The 23,971-nt window shown below is 42.7% G+C and overlaps 2 protein-coding genes across 4 annotated transcripts; both read left to right on the top strand.

Annotated features, from left to right (window-relative positions):
• The first annotated feature begins 4,865 nt into the window (after nt 1-4,865).
• On the top strand, nt 4,866-9,260 carry nmur1b (neuromedin U receptor 1b). Its single transcript, XM_076973129.1, has 3 exons — nt 4,866-5,679; nt 7,513-8,398; nt 8,685-9,260. Exons 1-3 carry the CDS (start codon nt 5,611-5,613, stop codon nt 9,038-9,040), a joined length of 1,311 nt encoding a protein of 436 aa, XP_076829244.1. The 5' UTR covers nt 4,866-5,610; the 3' UTR covers nt 9,041-9,260.
• Nucleotides 9,261-18,695: 9,435 nt separating this feature from the next.
• LOC143475219 (UAP56-interacting factor-like) lies at nt 18,696-23,414 on the top strand. 3 transcript variants are annotated; one of them, XM_076972996.1, is made up of 10 exons: nt 18,696-18,954; nt 19,997-20,104; nt 20,449-20,666; nt 20,826-20,962; nt 21,307-21,379; nt 21,446-21,497; nt 21,638-21,692; nt 21,843-21,917; nt 22,120-22,249; nt 22,552-23,414. In XM_076972996.1, the coding sequence occupies exons 1-10, from the start codon at nt 18,888-18,890 to the stop codon at nt 22,651-22,653; spliced, it is 1,017 nt and encodes a 338-aa protein (XP_076829111.1). In that variant the 5' UTR covers nt 18,696-18,887; the 3' UTR covers nt 22,654-23,414. The 3 variants fall into 3 exon arrangements, with proteins under 3 accessions (XP_076829111.1, XP_076829110.1, XP_076829112.1); XM_076972995.1 differs by having other exon boundaries at nt 19,997-20,122; XM_076972997.1 differs by lacking the exon at nt 21,446-21,497 and having other exon boundaries at nt 18,698-18,954; nt 19,997-20,122; nt 21,637-21,692.
• Nucleotides 23,415-23,971: the final 557 nt, after the last annotated feature.

Below are 23,971 nucleotides of genomic sequence, written 5' to 3'. Positions count from 1 at the left end.
GCGTTAGTGTATATACGTGGTTAGGGTTTTGTCGTGTGATTAATAAGTCTCACCTGTGAATCGTCTCGTGATCACGTGGGGCTAATGTAGTTTGTCTATTTAATGTGCGCTCGCGCAGTGTCCTGTGCTCGTCGTTGTCTAAAGTCTACACGTTGCTGTGTGTGTGTATCTCTGTTCTCCATGCGCTATTGCGCAATATCTGTGAATAAACTAAAAGTGACGTCAGTCCAGAAGGATTTCGTGTCTCGTCCTTCGTCCAGCCCCGAGCGTCACAGCATGAAGCAAATGCAGGATCTAAACTTTCAAGAAAAGGAGCAAGATAGAACACTAAAACAGGGGTAAAGAACAAGACATGGGGGAACATACAGGACCAAAGGACCAACAAACCTAAACGAGAAAAACAGGCAAGTAACTGACGGGAACAAACATAAAAGTAATACGAAAGACGCATAACAAGAAACAACCATGGTAAACGAACATGTAAACAATACACAACGCAAACGCACTCGCAGGGAGAACGGGAAACTAGGGATTAACAGAGGGCATCAAAGGCATGAATGAACAGAACAAGGATAACAGGAAAAACAGTGGTGACAAGAATAACAGGAACTACAAGGAATAGCGAAAGGCGATACTAACATACTAACAACTCAAACGAGGAAACAGGATACACGACTACAGGGAAACTAAGGGCAGGGAATATAAACGAACACGGAATACAAGTATTGGACTGTCTCTATGGAAAAAGAGAACACTGGATATGTTTATGTTAATGGCGTATGAATGTTCTATAGAAGCTTCTGGAAGCCCAGCCCCACACTTCAAGATGCCACACTGGCTTGTGAGATTCTAGGAGAAGGTGAAAGTGACATTTTGGGGTTCTTCATAAAGAGTGGTGAGCTCTGAGATGACATCAGAAGTTTAAATTGAGACATGGAGCAGGACTGTGAAATCCTCTGTGTGGCTTTTGAGAAGGTGCATGAAGAAGAAGAGGAAATGGAGAATGATATCAACTTCCTTGATGATGTCATTGGCTTGGTGATGCTCTAGCTACATGTATTATAGTCTTCACTGTACATTTTAGAGTCTCCACTGTATGTTTTTGTCATGGTTGGCTGGCCCCAAGCTGTGAGGGAGAGTCTCACACACACACCCACACATCACACACCCCTCCATCCGTCCCAATAATCTGTCTAGTAACTACTTATCGTCATTATTAACATTATTATTACCGGTATTATCTATTAACAACACCTGTTCCCAGTTCCCTCTGTGCACTTTTTAAAGCCTGCAGGTCCGCTCTTCTAGTACTGTGCATTGGGCTCGCACCCTGAAACTGTGTATCCAGAAGCCGCTTTCCTCTTTTTTTTCCAAATTTTTGCTACGTGGCATTATGGAAAGTAAATATTTGCCTTTATCCACCTCCTGCTCCCTCATTCACTCCGTGACAGTTTTAGGATTGTCACTGCATGGTTTAGTGTCTTTCTCACACACCTCAGCAACTAAACAAAGGGTGTGTTATTTATGATGAAAGGGTAGGAGGAGTAGAGCTAGAATACACCGTTCTGTACAAATCATCACTTTTTAGATTGTTTTGATTTACTTGTTTTTATCCCTTTTGTGGCCAATAAGGCCATTGGGGACCAGGAAGAGACCTGACCTGACTGACCTTACCTGACCCTTTTTTGATAGGCTCAGTTCATATCATCATATTATCAAGAAGATATGAAGAACAGACATTACATTGACCTGAGTTAAACAGAAATGTTCATACCAAAACAGTCATGCTCAAGGCTCTCTCCCAGTGTGACCACTCAAGCGCGCCCTACCGTGGCTCCTTTCTGTAGCAACAGCATGGTGTCAAACTGACTGAAATGTGAGCCAAGACCATTTCTTGATTCCTGGAAAAAACATCTAGATATGACTTTGGACCCTGCTATAGTGAGCCATGTATGGATGCTGAAAGCGGGTGAACTGAGGAAAGTTCTAGGATTTATCTCTTACTACAGAGTGAATGTCCCCAACTTCCCAATTATAGTTAAGCCATTATCTGACCTGTTATGCACAGGAAAAGGAGGGGAAGGCAAGAAAAGCAAGACAAACAAGAATTCAAATACCAGGACATAGAGGGAAAGACAAAATCACACCTGGACTGTGGAGCACAGTGCAGTCCTCTGCCACCTGATTGGTTATTTATCTAAGCACCTGATTGGTTATTTATCTAAGCCCCTGATTCTTGGGTACCCAAATTCTGAAGAACCTTTTATTGTCCACTGTGATGATTCTCAAAAAGGACTGGCAGCTGTGCTATAGCAAAGACAACAAGGGAAGCTTGTGGTTGCCTATGGTTCCCAAACACTCATAGCCCCAGAAAAAAATTACAACCTCCATTCTGGTAAGCTAGAGTTCTTGGCAATGAAATAAACCATCTGTGGGAGCTTTAGAAATTGTCTGTTTTAAGCCCATTCGGTTGTAGCAAACAAAGGTAACCCCAAACCTCTGTGGTGACAACAACAAAGCTAAACACATCCATGTTCTGACTGGTAGTGGAGTTGGCAGATTTTAGGTTCATCATTAAAGACCTGGTAAATCTAATACTGATGATGGATCATCAGAAATGACCATAGATATGAAAGCATGCACATGCCTCTTCACAGCAAATGCAACCAGATAGTCTAGCAGACTTCTGCAAAGCACGGTTAGTTACCCGTGAGTGACGAGAGTCGTGGCTGTGTCCAGTCACAAGCCACACTGTGATAAAAACACAGGACAATTAGAGTTTGAGGATTTCAGCAGCACATAGTTCTTCCCAGACTCCCAGAAGGGCTCAGGAGGATCTGAAGGTCAGGTAACATGTGGGAAGTGGCCAGTGACCTCTGAAGAGGTACCGCTTGTGACCTGACTGTAGTCTGTTGCTGTAACACACACCATTTTCATCCATCATCAGTTTGCTATTTTCTCCGAAGCGTCATGTCTCGCTGCGGGTCTCTTGTCTCATCTTGGTCTCCCTTTGGGTGAGTCATCTCAGTCTGTGGCTGCTACTCAATAGCCTCCAGTCTGAGGTTGTTGCCGACTTGTCTTGGAGGTCCACCTAGTGGTAATCCTGAAATGCTTCTATGAACTTCATCCTCTGTAATCATTGTCACAGCTGGTGAGTGGTGTTTCCAACTGCTATTCTTCTCCTCTTTTGTTTTCTTTCTTTTTTGAGGGGGAATTGTCTCCTCGACAGGTAGGAAATCACAAGACAGAAGCATGTTTCCATGGAGAACACTGGTACGACCCTTACGATCCTCTGAGCCTGCTGAGGCAGACACAAATCAACAAATAGAGATGACAGTGTATCCATAGGACATTACTACCACATCCAAAGTCAGAAGAGCAGTAAAACCTAATTTATGATAGATTAGGTCAACCTTCTGTTGTCTTACACAGTGAGTCTTTAAATCCTTCACGCACACACACACGCACACACATATACACACACACACAAAACATTCAGTGAAACATCCAGTGAAACATCTAGTGGTCTTTGTAGTTTACTTCAAAACATCCCAATAACCATTATACCATATTAATCAAATCATGTTTATGGCATATTGTGTGTTTTATTGTTTATGAGAAAGGAAGCAGGATGCATATGTTGAGGAGAGTGGTGTTTATCATACTATGATATGGTTCGACGTCAATATATATTAGAAGACAAGGAGAAGAAACAAGATTACATTAAATAACAGAACACGAGGTAAACGAATCACTAGGAGAAGCACAATAATGATAACATAGCAGGCTACATAACAACCAGAGACATATACAGTAAACACACGGGGTAAATACCCCTAAAATTTGAGGCAGAGGTCGATAAAACTGTATGTAACACACATGGAATCCCTCACCGCTAGAGGGGGAACTGTGCCAGTTTTTTAACTACGTAACAGAATCTCCAATGTTGAAATCCATCCATCCTTTATCTGTACCGCTTAATCCCACTAGTCGGGGTCAGGGGGGCTGGAGCCAATCCCAGCATCTCTGGACAAAGGCACAGTACACTATGGGCCAGTCCACCACATGGCCAACACACAAACACACCTACGGGCAATTTACAGTGATCAATCTACCTAACATGCATGTCTGTGGGAGGAAACCGGAGTACCCAGAGAAAACCCACGCAGAGAACACACAGAGAACATGTAAACTCCACGCAGAGAACACACAGAGAACAAGTAAACGCCACACAGAGCAGCCCAGACCGAGAATCAAAGCCAGACCACCTTGTTGTGAGGCGACAGTGCTGACCACCACACCACCATGCCACCCCCAATGTTGAAACGACCCGTTAATATGTGTCCATCTGGGCTTCACAGAACACAGTGTTTGTTAATTCTACAATGGGTATTTTGCTGCCACATACCAAGTACTGTTTACAAAGTCAAGTGCACCAATTAACAGCTGAAGCAGCAGACAGGGATGATCTAAAAATGAACTATTTATTTCAAAGTTATTTTATGACCAGACATCCCCAGCAAAGAAATATGTGTTTATTTCTTTGCAGGTTTATATCTACTTGTGATGACAAGAAAGTTAGTATGGATTGAATTATTACTACTGCTACTCACAGGCATTTTAGGCAATTGCTATAAACATCTCCTCATCTTAATCCCCATCTTAATTTGATGCATTTATCCTGCATTTAAGAACTATAGGAACATTACGGTGATATCATGTTACTACTGATAACTTCCAACAAGCCAAGGGAGACCAACCACAATATTAAAAACTGATAGAAGGGACCTTAGAAAAAAATTATGCTTTGCTAACCATGTGAGACTCCAACCCACAGAATTCTCGGCGACACCTACCCAGATCCTCCTCGCCTCATTATTAACCCACACCTGTTCTTTACTGTCTTTTCATAAAAGAAGGGACTAGCTCTACAGGAAGTATACTGAGGGTTTACTGAGTATACAAGTGTCTGTGTTTTGTATGTTTCCCACATTACACCGTGCAGGTGATTGCTGTGCTATTGTAAAAGGCAGTGCTATATATTATCTCTGAGTAAACACAGGCAGATGTGGTCTCAAAAATGGGAGTGGATGGGACCAAAACATCTTACCAGGAACATGAAAAACAATGTCTACTAAATGTTGCAGACTACCATGTATTCCGTAAGCAGGCTGGTTTAAAAGTGCTCTTGTCAATGACAAATCATTGCAGCAGACCACCCAAACATTGAGCGAGTCGTTGAGCCTCAATTTAGTTGTGAACATTGGGTGGAGAGGGAGAGAGAACAGCTATAACTCAACACTTACAATAAACACGAATGTATCATGGCGAGAACGTCTTTAAAAAGAGAGAGGGAGGAAGACAGGGAGAGTAAGTGAGCGAGAGAATAAGAAAAAGGGGAGGGAGAGACACATGGAGGAACAATTAAACAAGTGACCGTCATTCATGAGAGAAAGAAGCTAGGATAAGAGAGAGAGAGAGAGCATCACTCATCAAAGATGGACCAGGGATTAGGATTTTAGGACTAGGATTAGGAAATTAGGATTACACACCTGCCTGAGAGACAGACATTACAGCAAGCTGTGCGGGACTTTGGCAGCCCTAGAGGTCATGTCTGAATGGGCTCCTGAGGTGTCCTGTTGGTGTCCTGAGGTAACCCCGGGTCAGATCAACCTGCAGGTACGTGCACCTAGACATCAGGTCTCATGTTCTCTGACAGTTAATATAATTAGCAATATGAATAATAAATTCATAAGAAATGCTTGAGTTAATGCTGAGAAAGACTTGGCTAGTGTTTTATATATGTTATAGTGTGTGTGTGTGTGTGTGTGTGTGTGTGTGTGTGTGTGTGTGTGAGAGAGAGAGAGAGGGAGGGATGAAAAAAATATATATGGAAGGTATATTTTAATCAAATTCTGTTCAAATGAATTCAACAAGGGAGGGAGGAAGGGAATGAGGGATGAAATAAAGAGAGAGATGGAAGGTATTTTTAAATTCAAATTCTGTTTAAATGAATTCACCAAAATAAAATCTCAGTAATCACACAATGGTTATTAGGCAGAATCATGCATAGCTGTGAAAAGAGCAGCAGATATAGATTTAGAAAGTGCGCATCACTAGTGTAAACGTGTATGACACCGGCTCCTTTGAGAAGAGGATTCAGCTGACACTTAACTGAACAGACAGTGTTTTCCAACTTAGTTGGGTAATTATGTCCATGGAAACAAAGTGGAGAGTGTAATTGCCCTTCTATTTCGGGATATATGCTTTTTCAAAAATCACTTGACATCAACCTCTTGGGTTTTCAAAACAAAAGATATACTAACACAAGGTTGTTCTGTGTTACCGTTTTTTCCACAGCACACACCTATAACATAGAGCAGTCAAATGACCTTCCAGTTAATTCTCAGTAAGCTGAAAAACTGGTAATTACTTCATGTTTCATGTAACAGTGCAGTGTTGAGGTTTTTTGGTGTTTAGGTAATACTGGATTAAGCATAAACTTAGTTTTAGTCTTTAAAACAGGTCTCATCGGATAAATCATTGCCTCATTACTGTCTGTCTGTGTCTGTAAATAAGACTGTCCAAGAAGGTCCTCTACATCCCAAAGACGTGCCTCAGGTGGGTGATGTGTAGCAAGTCCTCAGTATTATTATAATTATCATACTCCTCAGATTATTATGCATACAGTTTAAACCTTTATTACACAGCTATGTGGAATATTGAGTTGAGGGAATTGAGGTGTAAGGTAATGTGAAATGTTACAACATGACAATGACAATGAAATGTTACAATGTGAAATGGTAAAACATGACCGTCATTCAGAAGAAATGACAATGAATAAATGGAAATAAAGTTGTTCATCATAGATCTCTTTCTCTCTTTTTGAAAACTGGGTGAGGTGTCCAAACAGTGTTAGGATGAGATTCAAAAGATGGACTTCTTTGAGAGATTGATGCAACAGTGATGGATTTTGGGGAGATATACCTTAGTCTGAGTAGTGGACAAACACCAAGTGTGACAGACAAATAACAGATGTAAAAGTCACACAAACATATCAACACTTTGTCTCTTATCCTGGTGATGTTTACAAGGTTCAAATGTCACCAGTGAGACCAAACCTGCAGGGACTAAGTGTTCTTTTATGTTCTTTGGAGCTAAACCATTGCATTTACCTTGACCATAAATAATTAACTGACAGTGTTGTAACTGCTAAAGAAAGATTCCTTTTCAATGTAAAACAATTTAAATAACATTTTTAATTACAATTTTATGTTTCTATTCCACTTTCCAAAAGTCCTTATTGGAAAATAAATTTACACACAGTCCAGACCCATAATAAACAAACCATAAACAAAAGTTCAAAGATCAAAGTTCAAACTCTCTGAAACAGCACAGGGAAGAACCAAGATGTCTCTCAAAGTTAGACTACACTTTCATACCCCCACCCCCCTCTTTACACTTCACCCCATCTGTTGAACCCAAACTGCTGGTTTATTGTATAATCCACAGAATCTTCAGCACCAAACAGTGATGGAGCACAATTGCTCCTCACCTGAGAATGCATACGTAATCCCACACCCGTCATGGTGCCCTGAGACTGGGGCATGCATCGTGAGGAACGTGAGCGTGGAGGACATGCCGTACCTGTGCGAGAGCCGCGATGCGTACCTGGAGAGACACCTGGGTCCCCGCCGTTCCCCGCTCTTCCTCCCCATGTGCATCGCCTACGTGTCCATCTTTGCAATCGGCCTGCTCGGCAACGTGCTCACGTGTGTCGTCATCGCCCGCTACTGGGTCATGCGCACTCCCACCAACTACTACCTGTTCAGCCTGGCCTTGTCAGACTTGCTGGTGCTTCTCCTGGGCCTCCCCCTGGAGGCCTACGAACTCTGGTCCAACTACCCTTTCCTGCTGGGCTCCGGCGGCTGTTACTTCAAGACGTGCCTCTTCGAAACGGTGTGCCTGGCCTCCGTGCTTAACGTCACGTTCCTGAGCGCCGAGCGCTACCTCGCCGTGGTGCACCCGCTGCGCGCCCGGCACGTGGTCACGCGGGCTCGCGCCAGGCGCCTCATCCTGGCGCTCTGGTCAGTGGCGCTGCTGTGTGCGCTGCCCAACACCGTCCTGCATGGCGTGCAGGTGCTGCCGCCGCGTCTGGGCCACATCTTCCCGGACTCGGCCCAGTGTTCCCTGGTCAGGCCAGTCTGGATCTACAACCTACTGGTGCAGCTCACGGCCCTGCTCTTCTTCCTGCTGCCCATGCTGGTCATCAGCGCGCTCTACCTGCGCATCGGACTGCAGCTGCGGCGAGAGAGGCTGCCGCTGCCCGCCGAGACACGCCCGTGGGGGCAGGGCCTCCAGCAGAGGGCACGCAACCGGCAAGTCACCAAAATGTTGTGTGAGTAGCTTCTTTATTTTGAGAGTTTGCTGTATGGCGTATGGTGTAAATGGCCTCCCGTGACCTTAGACAGCATCCCGTCTTTGCAAACTTCTCATTCACTCTCTTAATATTCTTACTATTTTCTAACAATATATTTTTACTGTACAGTACTCTTCATTTATTCATCTGTATAATGCACACTAGTGTAAAATCCTCTCACTACAGGACTATTCATCACACTTGCCATTTACCCATTTTTTTTGTGGTTGTAATGTTTTAACGTTTTGTCATTTGTGCTTAACAGTCGTGTTGGTGATTGTGTTTGGATTTTGCTGGGCGCCATTTCACATCGACCGTGTCATGTGGAGCTACATCGACAACTGGACCGACGAGCACCGTCGTGTCTTTGAGGTCGTTCACCTCCTCTCTGGCATCTTGTTTTACCTGAGCTCCGTGGTCAACCCCATTCTCTACAACCTCATGTCGTCTCGGTTCAGGAGCCTGTTCCACCAGGTCATGTGCCAAGGCAGTAATCCTCAACTGAATGTTACTCAGGTGATTGGTGAAAACAGTGCACATGCCACCAAACTCTCGCACGTGACATATAGCTCGTTTAACTCTGCTCAACCCCCTATAAACTCAAAAAAAATATGTTCGTAGTTTCATTAACTGTAAATCGCCATTGTATGTCATTCCATAGATAAATATTATATTCCTGTGTATAACTCGATATATCTATAAACTGCATAGACAGATTAAGTAATAAATGATAAATACAGTGCTTCACTGCTTGCCATCTTTTGCAGCTAGCAAGATTTTATAATTATGGCTTGACATTTACAATCTGTGGCATCTAAGATGAAATTGGTTGTCACTTAAGCAAGAGGGGAACTGAAACATTCCATTAAAATGTCTTTCTTCACAGTCACCTTCATTTATTTTTTCCTCCAGTGTGAACACAAAACTGTAATTGAACCTGAATGAATAAAGTACAGTACAATGAGTTGATTGTTGCTATATTGCATTCTCATTGCGCATTGGTCTCGAACTCGAATTTGTTTCTTGTGATTCCCATGCATTCATTGTTTACATGGACAGTGGTAAACATTTTAGTGTGTTCAAAGTGGATTAACACAGCCCTTCTACTTTCTTTTATACGGTGTTCAATGATGGCCGTTTCCTAAAATAAACCTTTCATGTGCACCAACTCGAGTTTCTTAAATACTCGTATACTTCAGAAGTTGTGTTGCCATCCCTAAATGGAAACCCCCTTATGTAGGTGCAGACATAGTCACCGAATCTCTTTTGACACCTTCAAACAAACAGAGGACTTTTGTTTCAATGCCTTGTTAAAACAAACAATAATTTATGCACACCAGTGCACAGATTTTGCCGACAATGGAGTTGCCAGATAATGACAGATAATTTTTGCTGGCTATAAGTTTGCATAAACATCATCGTAGTATTCCAACAGCCATCCACACATCTTCCAATATCACTACAAGCACTTTGCATTGCTACTGTGTATGAAAAGTACACAGTAGAATCTTCAGAAATTGATTTCCTGCCAAGCCAACAAAATTCATTTAGCTCATGACTTAATATAGCTCTCCCCTGGAAACAGCTCGCTTGCATCAACAAACTCAAACCACGGCTAATTCCCCACCCATAGATGGAAAGTTCTTCCATCCTTGTGAGCCTCGTAAATCTGACAGCATGCTTTGTAAACCCCCTGAGCAATAATTTAAAGAAAATGTATTACAAACAAAGACAACCATTTTGGTTTTAATATATGCAGAGCAGCGTGAAAGTGTCTTGAATCCAAACTTTAAACGAGCATGTATTTTATGCGCATCAAAGGTCTAATGGATTTGAAGTGTCATGCCAAGCAAGGTCCAGGATCATTTCAGTTAATTGTCACGGTGAGCGCGGTGCACAACGCTGAATATATTTAACCAGACGACTACAACGACACATAGGCTACAAATACACCATGACAAACACAAAGACCAACAACGGAGGGCAAAACGCGGAGGTTTAAGTACACACATTAATAAGGGACAACAAGAGACACGAGGCAAGCTAACAAGGGGCGTAGCACAACGGCACGAGACACAACAAACGCGCACAGTAGACACGAGAGAACGCGCGTGTTGATTGTCTGTACCGGCGTCTGTCACGTGCTCACATAACTCACTTGACAAAAAGGGTCTCGTGCGCAGTGTTGCCAACTTTCAGACCCTCTAGAGACTTTTTGTAATAAAAAGCGACTAGCGACAAATCTAGCGACTTTTTGTGGTGTTATTGGAGACTTTTGGAGACTCTGAACACACACGCTCTGCAGTTGCTGTCCTGTGGGGCGGGTGCTGCCGTGAGCCCCACCCCACAACACTCAGTGCAGTCTCACACTCAGAGCAGACCCTTACCGCTCCACGTCCACACTGCAAATGAACTGCGCATGCCCAAAGCTGCCGCTGACGCCCCGCCCTGTATTTACAGAGCGGGATGTAAATATAAATGCTTTAAATAAATATAAATGTCTTCAGTGAGACACGAAAAGAAATCACTGCATTTAACTCACACAGTCTCATTCATTCCTGCTAACTGCTTCTCTTATATTAACTTTTAACAACACAGCAAAAAAAACAACTATGTAATATACGTAAAAATAATTTATACAAAGCATAAAGCTAACAAGGGGCGTGGCGTTCATTCATTCATTCATTCATTCATTCATTAAAGTCATGTAGTTCTTTTGAGAAGTGACTGCCTTATAATTTGTAGTTCTAACATATTTAGGGTGTTTTTACTCACTTTTTTCTCTCCCAACGTTATTCATTTACAGCTTCAAAAACGTATTGTACGCAGAGTTGTATAGTAACGAAGTAGAACTACTTCACTACTGTACTTAAGTACTAAAATGCTGTATCTGTACTTTACTGGAGTATTTTTTTTCTCCTCCTTCCACTTTTACTTCACTACATATTTTCCATCAGTTTAATACTTCTACTCCGATACATTTTTTACGTGCTGTATAGTTACTCGTTACAATTATAAACGTTAGCTGGCGCTGTCACCGGGTCAAGCGATCAGGCTGTCTTGTGTGAAAACAGTGCATGCCCTGGTCGCGTCTCGTTTACTCTGCTGCTGCCTTCACTGAACACTTGAGCTTCGTAATCTAGGTTCACTTGACACGTCTTGACTGCCGCAAGGGTTCGCGTGGCAAAAATGACGCACTCGCGGTGGCTCCGCCCATACCTGTTGGCCACGCGCGCGGTCGTGCACCTCTCGATTTTTGTGCGTGCGAAGTTACAAGGTGGAATTCATGCACTTGTTCAGCACTTTGAAGGTCCATTTTCAATATTTTCCAGCACCTTCAGCTTAATTTACATATTTATACAAATACACATATACTCGAAATTATTCCAAATAATTTGCTTCTTATCTCATTAAAAGAGAAGGTACCGTGTTTGGTAACAGCAGAAGAGCAGCATAAGTGCTGCATAATAAGCTTGTTGGCGTTTTAATGTACATATATTGACACCTTCCACACCTTCAACATCGAGTAATAGTGGCGGTGAGGGTGAGGAAGGAGACCACCCTGGCCCTACCTAGATACAGTGTTTGCGTTTGCTGGAGTGAAAGTAAATTCCTATAGGATGAAGTGCCATCTCTGTCTCCCTAAAGAGGGTGAAATATTGGCCTTCAAAAATTCACCTTCGAACTTGAAGAAACACATCAATGTAAGTTATAAATATAACGCACAGAAGACACACCAGCTTTAGCTGTCAGTAAGCGCTAGTTAGGTTAGCTAACTAACCTAATTATATTCATGACGTGCTGCAGTATTCACTTAACAGTAGCTGGTAATCATAAAGGCGATGTCACGCTGAGTTGTGTTTTTAGCAACAGTAAGCTGTGTCTCTTTTCATGCTGACTAATCATGTGCCCATTTTTATAGTGTAGTGTTTTTATAGGGTAAGGGCATTTATTGAGGGTAAACGCAGGGCAGTAGGCTCACCCTTTGAATCCGACGGATGGATTTTACATCCAAAATACACCTCGTTTTCTCAGCTAAATTAAGGCGAACTTGTACGTCTGCGTCAAACCTACGACGTAGCGGGACATAGGTTATCTGTTTTTGTGTATGAAGTGCCCAGTTTTTAAGTTGCTACTTGTTTGTACATACAGAACACTTGTATTTGTGGTCTTTGACATCTTTGATTTGTAAGTGATATATAAAAACAATTGATAATCAAACTGACAGTTTTCTTTAATTAATTCAAAACACAATACTTGTACTTTTTACTTTCAGTACTTGAGTAATAAACTACTTGCAATACAAAAAATGCTGAATACTTCTGTACTTCTACTTAAGTAAAGTTTTTAAAGAACCCTTCAACTTCTACTCAAGTCAATTTTTTGATAGAGTACTTTTACTTTTACTCAAGTATGGGTCTCTAATACTTTATACAACACTGATTGTACGTAATGTATTATGCAACGTAATGTATTAGGTGATGACATCATTTAGTGACTTCTAACGACTTTTAGGACAACCAATAGCGACTTTCCTTACTGAGGAGTTGGCAACAATGCTCGTGCGCAAGTTATTCGTCAGACACCCTTCGATATATTCTACACTCTAAATTTAAGGTAAACAGCTGTGTCATTTATTACAAAAGCGAGAGTACATCCCATGATTAAACTTTGGACAAGCCATTGTTTCCTGGATATTCAACTTTTTGTGGATGTGACTGAGAGCTTCCAAAGAAGCTCTTTAATTAGATTCCTAACTGGAAAACATTTCTGTAATTTCCACATTAAAACTGTTGACCATGATCTGCAAATATAGCAGCATCAGTTTCATAAGCACATTATAGGAAAGGCAAGGAAACTTTATTTAAAGAGCACCTTTCATACACACTGGCAATTCAAAATGCATTACACCAGTGGTTCCCAAACTTTTTCTGCCGTGCCCCCCTTTAGTAGATGAGAATATTTTTGCGCTTTTCACTTCCGATACCGATTCAGATATCTGAGGCTTAGTATCGGCCGATACTGATCCGATACCGATCTGATAGAGTAAAACTGTGCTGAATCGACTTAAAACATTTTTTTTTTAAACACAGACATACTGAATTACAAGTTTATTGAAAACTCTGCACCAGTATAGCACACTTAAACACACATATAAATATGTAAAAATAACACAACTTGCATTTGTTCAGTCAGTGCAATTATGAATATAACATTGAATGTAAAATAAATAATACCAAATAACCTGAAACTTACAAAAACAATAGGTTCACAACTTTGGTAAAACATGAAAAAAATAAACTGCAAGAAGCCTTTTAAATGGTTCAAGAATTCTAAATATAATTTAAAAATAAATAAGGAGATGAAATAAGAGAAACAGTAATACATATGCGGCTAGTTTGCAAGCGCAGACATCACGCAGAGCACAAAGTATGTAACGGCCAGAAATATGTGTACTGTCTCTTTAAGGGAGCGAGTTGAGTGCGCGTATGGAATATTGTTGTTTTTTTAGCTTTCTGCCGTAGACCGACTCAGACCATTTTATCTTTATTTCATTTCTGTAAGTAACGCATTCAGTGAGCTTTGGACAACTCACCAGTTCATGTATGAACAGTCATGTAGTGCTGGAGCTCAGGTTTATATTGGTCAACCAGCAAATAAACGGACTAAGTGGAATACCACCAGCGCGAGTACGAGTCAGTGATTCACCTTTCCTCTGTGTGCTTCGCGTTTCACTCGCCTGTTAACTGTCCAAGGCTGTGTTCGAAATAGATTACTACATACTGGATACTGCATACTGGACTCAGTATATACTGGATACTGCATACTGGTCCTCGTAGTAGTATGCAGTACAGTTTCCAGTATGCGACAAAAGCAAAGCACACTACGGGGTCACGTGAACGTAGCGTTGCATGATGGGATGCAGTACACCACGAAGATAGCTCTGTTCGCGTACTGGAATATTTTGCGGAAGTAGTAGGTCATCCGGGTATGTTTCGCGTACTGGAAATTTTCATTTTGGTCACATACTGTGTACGGCATACTGATTTGGGGCTCGATCAGTATGCCAGTAGTATGTAGTAGACTATTTCGAACACAGCCCAAGTTCACTTGTATCCGGGACAGAGTGGATATTTAAGGTTGAATTAACTCCGAAAAGCAAGCAATACAAGCATAGAATTAGACTGAATAGATCTGTTTTTATGGATTGGTCACATTGTCACCGATACCCGATCTAGAATTGTTTCAGATATTAATATTGGAATTGGTGCATCCCTAATATTGACACATGTGCACGTTTTACTTCCAAGCTCCGCGCCCCCCCGCAATAGCTCCGCGCCCCACCTAGGGGGCGCGCCCCCACTTTGGGAACCACTGCATTACACAATAAAAGAAGGGAAGGTCATTGCCCACAAAACAGAATACATAAAAAATTTAAAGGAATGAAAATAGAAATTTAAATTAATTAAATAATGAAATAAATTACACATTAAGTTATTAATATTGTATTAAATTATTACAATATTAAGATAAAAGATAAAATAATTAAAATATAAAATAATTAAAGTGTTCTTTTTTCAAATGGATGCCCGCCTACCCGCGACGAGGAGAGACGAGCCCACTGCCCTGCCCAACCAGCTATGCCACAGTCGCCTGCTTGCTCACTGGGGGCTTGGACTCGGACACTTGTAAAGCTGCTTTATGACAACTACTGTTGTAAAAATCGCTATTTAAATACATTTTGATTGATTGATTGATTGATTGATTATTGCAAACCTGCCATAGGGAGATAGAGAGGATGAAGAGTCTGCGCTGGCTTTTAGGGACAGGTCCATGCCAATTGTTTCCCAGAAACGGCTCCGTACAAATGCGCCCTCGTGTGGCCTTATGGTACATTGCACTTCATTTGCACACCATACCTCCTCTCGAACTTTTCCACGTCGCATGTGAGCATACAGCTAACATAGTTCACGTAGTTCAAGTGTGTCAAGTATTTTCCTATTTTCCCCTATTTTTATGGCACCAAAATTATTTTAATTGTTCTGTCGACCATCTATAAAAACCTGACGAATAAAGGTTGGTTTATATACACCATGTCTTAGTACATATAAAAAGAAACAGACAACTGAGTGCAACTTTGAATGTGCTGTTACTGTCTCTAGGGTCGTGACCAGCCAGTGCATAGCTGCCATTCAGGATAGGGCCTCCTCTGGGCACAATGTCCTCTTCAGAACTTTATTTAAGAAAATTCTCGTTCATGCAGAATTTAAGATCAAGATTAATACAAGCTGTCAACACATGTACCAGGGATGTGGTAGTGAACATGTTATTAAGAGTGACAGTGGAATTGGAATTCAGTTATTATTAAATATGATATTTTAATGATACATTTATTAATGATATAATTAAATGTAACCTGCATAGCAATGAAAACTAATCCAATGGTAGACATATAAACAATAAAATTACTTGATCCTGGGTAATAAGATCAGACACAGAAACAGAAATGCCCCTGGGATTATAAGAGAGGATTCAAAGAGATTAATGGCTTATTGACTTCATCACTGAAGTGGAATCTTGACATTGCTCACTACTACAAATGTGTTGCAAAGGGTATTTGAAGAGTTTGTCAATGGACCTAAATAAAGCTCTGGGCCTAGTGCTGCTGCCTTTAGAAACAGAAGAGTAGTTTGTACTACCGCACAAGCAGCATAAAGGGCATCCCTGCCCAGTAGCAAAGCTCAGGAGAATACTGTGAGCAAGAAGGCTTTGGTGGAATTAGCCTATTTTCTTACAGCCACATAATTGTTAGTGTTAGAAACAGTGTCATTATGAAATAATTAAAGGAGGAAGAAAGAATTAAAGGATGAAGGAAGAAAGAAAGGAAAAATAGAAAAAAGTGAGAAAGCCTAAGAGACAACATTTGAATCAAGTCATTAGATAAATTAACTAGGACAAACAGGACAAGCAGAACAAGCAGGATGAGACTTCATCCACTCACATGTGTAATATCAGATCGTTTTCCTCCCAAACATAAATGACAGATCTAATACTTTTGTCTCAAAATCAGTATCATTGCGCTTTTGTTTTTGCCATCACATACATCATAAAATTTGCATTCCAAGTAAACACTATGGAAAGTTTGGATTATTCCCCTATGGTGATGACTTTGCTTGGTTTGGTGTTCCTACTGTTTTACAGAATAATGCTTTTTTTCTCATAATATATTTTTATTTCAGTTGCATTCAAGTAACACATGGAGAAAGACAAGAAATAATGATACAAGGCATTCTGGGAGTCTTCACCCTCTGTACTCTCTCACAGCCCCGTCAGCCCGCTGCCCCTCCCCCACAGACCGTCTGCTTGGCCTCCTGGCCTGACTCATTGGGTCTGTGAGGGAATCTAGAACATATGGACTACAACAGTCCAATGCCACATCGAGATCTGATATACTACCTCACCCAGGGGCTCCTTCATCACCCAGGGACCCTCCCATGGTGATTGAAGCTTGGAGACAGTGACGCAGCTGTCCAGCCTACCCGTCCCAGGCAGCTGTCCTCCTCTGACCCTGGCAGACAGCTGAACACGAGCTCTGTAAGCATTCAGAGTTCACGGCTGAACAACAGAAGAGCTGGAGTGAACCCGTTTGACTCCCGCAAGCATGGCGGAGCAGCACGCCAGCAGGATGAGGGACAGGTGGTGGTCCCAGTCGCTCTGGTGCCGTGAAATATCGAGCGGAAACATCCACGTCTGGCTGAAATCCTCCACATGGTCATTAATCTCGCTCTCAGCTGGTTGCAGACTTCAACCGTGATCACCCGACTCAAACTTGTACCTCTGCTTGCTGTGGCACTCCTCTGAAGCCCCAATTTGGCAGAAGAACTCAACTAGCCGGCTACCATCCTGGTGATACTCTGGTCCAGGGTGGCATATGGCTCGTGAGATGTAGCGACCTACTCCATGTCCACAAAGACGTGCGGTTCCTTGCAGGAGAGAGTGGCCCAGGACGTCTGGAGCTATTCCACCAGAGCGGAGAGACCGAAGCCGGGCCAGCAGCGGCTAAAGCGGTCCCTTCTTTGGCTCGCTCTTGTTGAAGTGACACGGGTGCGGCTCCACACCTGTGTGCTTCGGTGTCTTGACCGTATAACTCAGCACCCCTCGCCAACCGACCCAGCAGCTACTGCAGGCTTCAGCTCCTCCCGCACACACCACAGCAGATCATCACGCGTCCGGTGGTTGTCCCAGCCATCATGAAGCGGTCTTACTTGGGGGTCTGTGCAGCACCGTATCTATACAACCCATCCCACTTGGAGCCATCTGCGTGCCCAGGAGAGCTCTGCATTCCTCACCGATCAAGTCTGGTGGTACTGGGGGCAGTTATAGAAGCAGCATCACTGCACACTGATCAAGGCATGAATGGTACTGAATTCTTCAGTGCAAGTAGAAGGGTCATTGGCATTACCGTTTTGAGTCCAGCGTGCTGCCAGAGTGGAAGGGTGCTTGGTTGGTGAAGTGCAGCTTCCTGATCCATGACAGCTAAGCTCTTCCCTCTCTGGGTGCAGCTCCGTGTGTGAGTTTCCTCTGGACTCTCCAGTTTCGTCCCACAGTCCAAAAACATTGAGTTTAGGTCAATTTACAATTTATGTCCTGAACGATTGTGTGTGTCTGTATGTTTGCATGCCCAGTGGATGGTGCTGTCCTGGGTGTTATCCTCTCTTCCCACCATGCACCTGTTTCAGTACCCCAGGCAGCTGAGGCTTCTGGGTGAGAGTACACTGTGTGAGACTGGCAGCTGCCATGTGACTGGATATAAAAGCTGTGTATGTAAATTGTAAGTGACCTTGTGTTCTTTGAAAGACAATATGTAAATATAATTATATTCATGTTTTTTGTATCATGATATGATAGTGTTTGTAAGATCATGTTAAAGAAGGAATATATAATTGGTTTACATTTTTTAATGCAACATTGTCCATGTATTTCCTGCCAATAACACATCGAGTCAAACCCATTTCGAGTTAAGCCTCTAGTAGTGTATTTACTAGCGATTTTCAGGACCAGCTATAGAGAGCTAGCTCGCCATCATTGATACACAATCACGCATCTGTATGCGACAGTGAAAAAGGCGGCAGACGAAAAGCATTAAAAAGTAATATAAATTCATACCAAATTCACCAATGGCAGTTTCGGACTTTGCTTAATTAATGTATTTAAGGAGACAGCGATCTAGTACAACGTTCACAGCAGGATTTATTCCTCAGCTCGGTGACGTATGTTTCCCAAGCGCCACGGAATTCCTCGAAGTGTACGCAAATATACGCATGCGCAAGAGAATTAAATATCGCAGAAAAGCTAGCTAGAGTTAGCACGCTTACTTTAATTGGTTAAGTCTAGCACAAGCTTTTTGACAATTCTTTCAACTTATTTCTTCACGTCTGGTGTTCAGCACATACAGTTTAGCTCAACAATGAACAAATCTAGCTTTAACACAGGCGATAATGCAGAGGGACCTGATAAAGTTGATATGTCTCTTGGTAAGTAAGATTAAATACCACATTAGAAACGCTAGCTGCCCAGCTAGCCCCACTAGCTACGTTACTGGCAGCTCGTTAGCTAGCAGATATAGCTAGGTTAGTTAGTTAGCGTAGCTAGCTAGTGTGAAGGACCTTTCATGGCTGCCGAATTAAAGACGACTGGTTAGTCTGTTTAAATTAACTTGCTGCAGAGGAATACTTCATATGCTTAATGTGGCTGGCGGTAGATGATGTATTGCTAGTATCCAGTTTTCATTTAAGCAGCTAGCTAGGTTAGCTTTGTTTTAGGTGTGCCCTGAGTAAGATGGCTATGAGGGCTAGCTAGACAGAATTGCTAGCCAACTAATTAACCAGATAGCCAGATAAAGTCTGAAACATTTGTTAGTGTTAGTAAGATTTTTGGAAACTCAGGCCAACAGTGCAAAGCTGGATTTGCATGTATAAACGCACGTCTTAGCCTAATATATGTAATGAACATTATAATATCTATAATGATATACTTTCCTTAAGAATTCAGGTTGATTTTTTTTTTGTAACTTACTTTTCAGAGGTAGCACATCGCTGTTGCCCACAGTTCCTTTGTTTCTACTTCCATCCATCATTGTAGCTGCATTTGACCAATCAGTTCCACTACCTTAGACTAACATAAATAAAAAATACAGTTTTAACAATAACCACCAAAAGTACTATTGCTTTCATGTTTGTTGCAAGCATATTGCCAATTGTATTCACTCCAGTCTATCAGAATTAGACCTCTGCATTTACCCATCTGTGCAGTGAGAACACACAGGGGTCTGTGGTACACGCATGTCACGAGTAGTGCCTGGGGAGCAGTTAGGGTTAAGTGCACTTCAGTCATGGACTAGGGCCTGGGAATCGAACCCACGACCCTCCAATCACAAGACTGGTTCCCTAACCACCAGACTATGACTGCCCCTAAGGTCTTGCGTGATAGACATCCAAGCACTAGGTGTTCACAGCCTAGGATACAAACTTGAGTTGTATGTCCATCAGTTAACTGGCATTTTACAATACCCCACAGATGATATCATCCGGCTGAACAAGAAAGAGAGCCAGAAGGCGTCCAGGATGCCCGGGCTGGCCATGAGGGGCCACCTCATCCAGGGGAGGCGAGTGGGAGATTGGTCTGGTGCGCCTCTGCAGAGGGGTTATTAAATAACTTTTTACATCATTTGTTATATCGTCTTTACATTCAGCAGTTCTAAGAACATTCAACAGCTGGGCTGCTTCTGTCTAAGTGCACTTTGCAAAGCTTAACAGCAACTTTTGCACTGAAAACTGAAGAAAAAGAAGTTGCACAAAACCAGTTGTGCGGATTTGATTGGCTGACGGGGAGCTCTGTTGGCGTTTCTTTGCATGCTGCTGGTATTGTACTGCCAATACGTGTTGTGTCTGAACAAAGTACAATGTGATGGTTTCCCAGTTTTATGCACGCGTGCACTGACCTATTTAATTCTGCTCACCTGCTTTCAGGAGTGGGTGCAAGTAGAGTCTTCAGCCGTGGCCGGAAGGTTCCGGCTCGCCGGGGTCAGGGTGTCATTACCGGTCTGGCTGCGAGGAAGGCGGCAGCCCTGATGAAGGGAGTTAGCCCCCTCAATCGGCCAACGTTGGGCCGGAAGACCGTGACCCAGCGGACCCTGAGCCGGCCGGTCCAAAGCCGATTCCTCCTAAAACGTTCAGCCCCAGTTCAGGTATCTCAAGAACCTGTGGGTCTCCAAATCTGTAAATCCCTATAACGTTTAAATAAAAGCAACATAATTCTTCTACATTTTAAGTTTGAACATTCCAAATATCTCCTAGATTGTTTGGTCCTTGTTTTACCTCCTCTGTGTCGTGTATTTATTGCTTAGAGAGCCAAACCGTTTGTTCTGCTGCATGAGGGCCAACACAGACAGATGCGTGGGCAGAGGTGGACCTACACGCAGCCGGACAGACGCACTACTGCAGCCCATGTGACTCACAGGCCCTTCCAGCGCCGCAGAAAATGGTGAGCAGACGTGACAAAGTGGAATCATGTGGCTAATTTAGTATTAGTAACACTCACAGAATTTTGATTGCCACAGCTAAAGTTGTTGTGGCAGTTGTGAAATAATAATGGGGTGCGGTCCTATGGTGTGTCCTTGGAAGATGCGCTTGGAGATCACTGTGTGGTTATTTTGGTTTGGAAATTCTGTGGTGCGAGTTTTGGTGTGAATGTTCTAGGACAAAACCACAGAATGAAAGCATGTATTGGAACCCAGTCGGGGGGTTAGTACTGGTATGACACTCCTCTTAATAGGAAGCCCAAGTTAATGTGTTCTTCTGCGCTGCTTCTCTGTCTGCTCCATACAGGAATGCTCCTCAAGTCCAGCAGTCCCAGAGGGAGGCTCGCCAGGCCACCTTCCTGTCCAGAAGGGGCCTCAAGGTGCAATGCCCATTCCCAACGTTCTTCTGGCTCTCGGCCTGCTCCTAATGCATGTTAATGTTTCAGGTTGTCTTAACTGTTAGTGTCACAACGGGGTCGAGGCCTGGATTCAAACAGGGAAGTACATTCCAGTACCTGACCAACATGTTGAACGTGCGATTCAGACATAACACAGAGGGTCAAAGTTTGAGCTCCAGGCTCATACCTGTGCGTGCTCCTGTTGGGTGGGTCTGAACTGTCTCTTTGTTTTTTAACAGGTCCACACTCGCGTGCAGAAACCCACACCAGGCCCAGCAGCGCAGAGGACCAGACCGTAAGCCTTATTCAATATTTAAATTACCAAATTTAATGTTTTCCATAAAAGTAATCTGTATAATTCATTTGTTGATTGTGTCCTTTTTCATTGACGTGTAGTGTTCAAATTGCGGCTGTTGAACTTACATGTAACCCTGTTGATCACTAGGTGGCGTACTCCTCTGAGCTCCAGTGGCATTCTCACAGTGTCCATAGACAACCCCACTGCCAGAACCCAACCCGAGTATGTTCACAGCTGCTGTGAGCAGCCTACAGCTGATTACTTCAATGCTTTTTGTAATGTAACTCAGAACATGTGATGTATGTTTGATGTTAACAGGCGTTTTTGCCAGATTCACGTCTCTATGAAACCTTTTTGTGTGCCACCTGAAACTCTTGTGTGCACGAGTGTGTGTGATTTTTGTCAGTGTCTTTCGTCCCCGCAGGCCTGCTCATTCATGGTCTCTGCACCCACCGAACCCGGCCATGGCCCCCACAGCCACAGAGGCGGAGCCTGAGAGGAAACCGCCCAAGGGAGTCGCCTTGCAGTTTGACATCAACAGTGTTGGAAAACAGGTAGAGCCCCCTCTCACTGCCTCGGAGCTTAACCGAGGACTGGCTTACCTGGTTCTCTTCTTTTGAAAAGGGAACTGGTCGTGCTGCCTGTCATCCAGAGTGCACGTCTCTCCGCTGGTAATGATATCAAGGGCTGTTTTCATAGACCTGGATTAAGGCTAATATTGGACTGACTGGCAGTGCCCATTGACCATTAGGGTTCGGGAACGCTTTTCATGCTGATGTTGAGGCTATGAACATATGGGCCACATTTGCTAGTCTGATCAAGAAAACCTAAAGTTCTGCCGTTTTTGTTCGCCCAGACGTCCATGACCCTGAACGAGCGCTTCCGCATTCTGAAGGACAAGCGTGCCGCTGCGGCGCAGCAGAGCAGCAAAGGAGGCCGATTCGTCACTGTGGGCTAGTAATGACTACCGCGAGCCAATGAGAGAGACTCGCCGAGGTCACATGTCCCTATTGCCCCAATCACAGAGCAGTAGACAGACTTGCACCTACCTAGGAAGACCGTACAGCCAAAACACTTGAGCTTGCCATCGGTTAATCTGATGCTCTTCATGACGGATGTTATGTTGACTTTCCTGGGCTGAAGAGATGTTTACATATCGAAATATGGCTGCACTGATCCTGTAGTAGAACAGTTATGAGGATTTTTTCAGTATGTGTATTTGGCTATAAATCTTTCTTTTATGAAGCTAGTGCTGTTACATTTTGGCTGTTTATGTTTCTTGAGCTATCTTTTACTTTAGTTGAGTTTTTTATACAAAGAGGGAAACTGAAGTTAATTAGAGAACATTTCTTTGTGTTAAATGTTTTTCTCTCTTGTCAAATGGATATTGTTTTAAATTTTGTTTTATAAAGTTTCATTAAACAAATGCCATACTGGGGTTCTGTAAATGACTGATAGTTAGAATCAAGTAATGCCATGAGTCACTTGCCCCAACACCTAAATATATATTGGGTTAAAGTTATAAAATGTATACATTTGTAATTGTATTGGTTGGGCACAAAACAATACTAAGATGTCTTTTGACTATTGGATACATCTTCCCCAACACTCTGCTAAATGTAAATGTGGAACAAATTTAAACTAACACAAATAGTTGGAAATGTGCCATTCACTTAAAGGAGCAATACATATTTTTATATTAAAAAGTAACAAACAATTGATTTGAAAGTGATTCACACTTTTCCTGTAAAGTGTATAAAGAACCATTTTATGCTCCATAGAGCGAGTCCCCCACATGGAGGTGGCCAATGGCGGAGCTAGACACTTTTTCAAGGGGTGGCCAAATGGTGACCAAGGCTTTATCAGAGGGTCCATACAAATGATGAATGAAAGGAAATACATAATCAGGTTAGCCAAGATCGCTTGGAAAGAGATTTGATCTTGGGCCCCCTTTGGCTCCGCCACTGGAGGTGGCGATATTTAAAACGGATTCAGTACAATCTTTAAAACAGCCAGACCACTAGGTGTCTGTATAATGGTTGTATCATAACGAAGAATCAAAAAATGACTTCGGTCTCCCCGCTGACTCCGGAAATGAATGTATGTTGTTGCTGGGACGCATTGTGAAGTTGTTCAAAATGTAATTGAAACATGCTCGTTTTAAACTAGAGTTCTCATTTCTACCAAGCTTTTGGTCCTGTTTAGTCCATGCCATTGCTTGTCACAAATGTCCGTCCAAAGGAAAAAAAACAGACATCTCATCGCAGCGTGGGAAA

Source organism: Brachyhypopomus gauderio, chromosome 14 (genome assembly GCF_052324685.1).
Source record: "Brachyhypopomus gauderio isolate BG-103 chromosome 14, BGAUD_0.2, whole genome shotgun sequence".
NCBI classification, from domain to species: Eukaryota; Metazoa; Chordata; class Actinopteri; order Gymnotiformes; family Hypopomidae; genus Brachyhypopomus; species Brachyhypopomus gauderio.
This window is presented reverse-complemented; position numbering and strand designations above follow the sequence as displayed.

Bases quoted from the DNA above. Each gene is read 5' to 3' on its own strand.
- nmur1b (XM_076973129.1), top strand. From the start codon at position 5,611: ATGTCTGAATGGGCTCCTGAGGTGTCCTGTTGGTGTCCTGAGGTAACC. The intron at 5,680-7,512 runs GTACGTGCACCT...TATAATCCACAG, and splicing joins CGGGTCAGATCAACCTGCAG to AATCTTCAGCACCAAACAGT. The intron at 8,399-8,684 runs GTGAGTAGCTTC...TGTGCTTAACAG, and splicing joins GCAAGTCACCAAAATGTTGT to TCGTGTTGGTGATTGTGTTT.
- LOC143475219 (XM_076972995.1), top strand. From the start codon at position 18,888: ATGAACAAATCTAGCTTTAACACAGGCGATAATGCAGAGGGACCTGAT. The intron at 20,123-20,448 runs GTTATTAAATAA...ACCTGCTTTCAG, and splicing joins TGGTGCGCCTCTGCAGAGGG to GAGTGGGTGCAAGTAGAGTC. The intron at 20,667-20,825 runs GTATCTCAAGAA...TTTATTGCTTAG, and splicing joins AACGTTCAGCCCCAGTTCAG to AGAGCCAAACCGTTTGTTCT.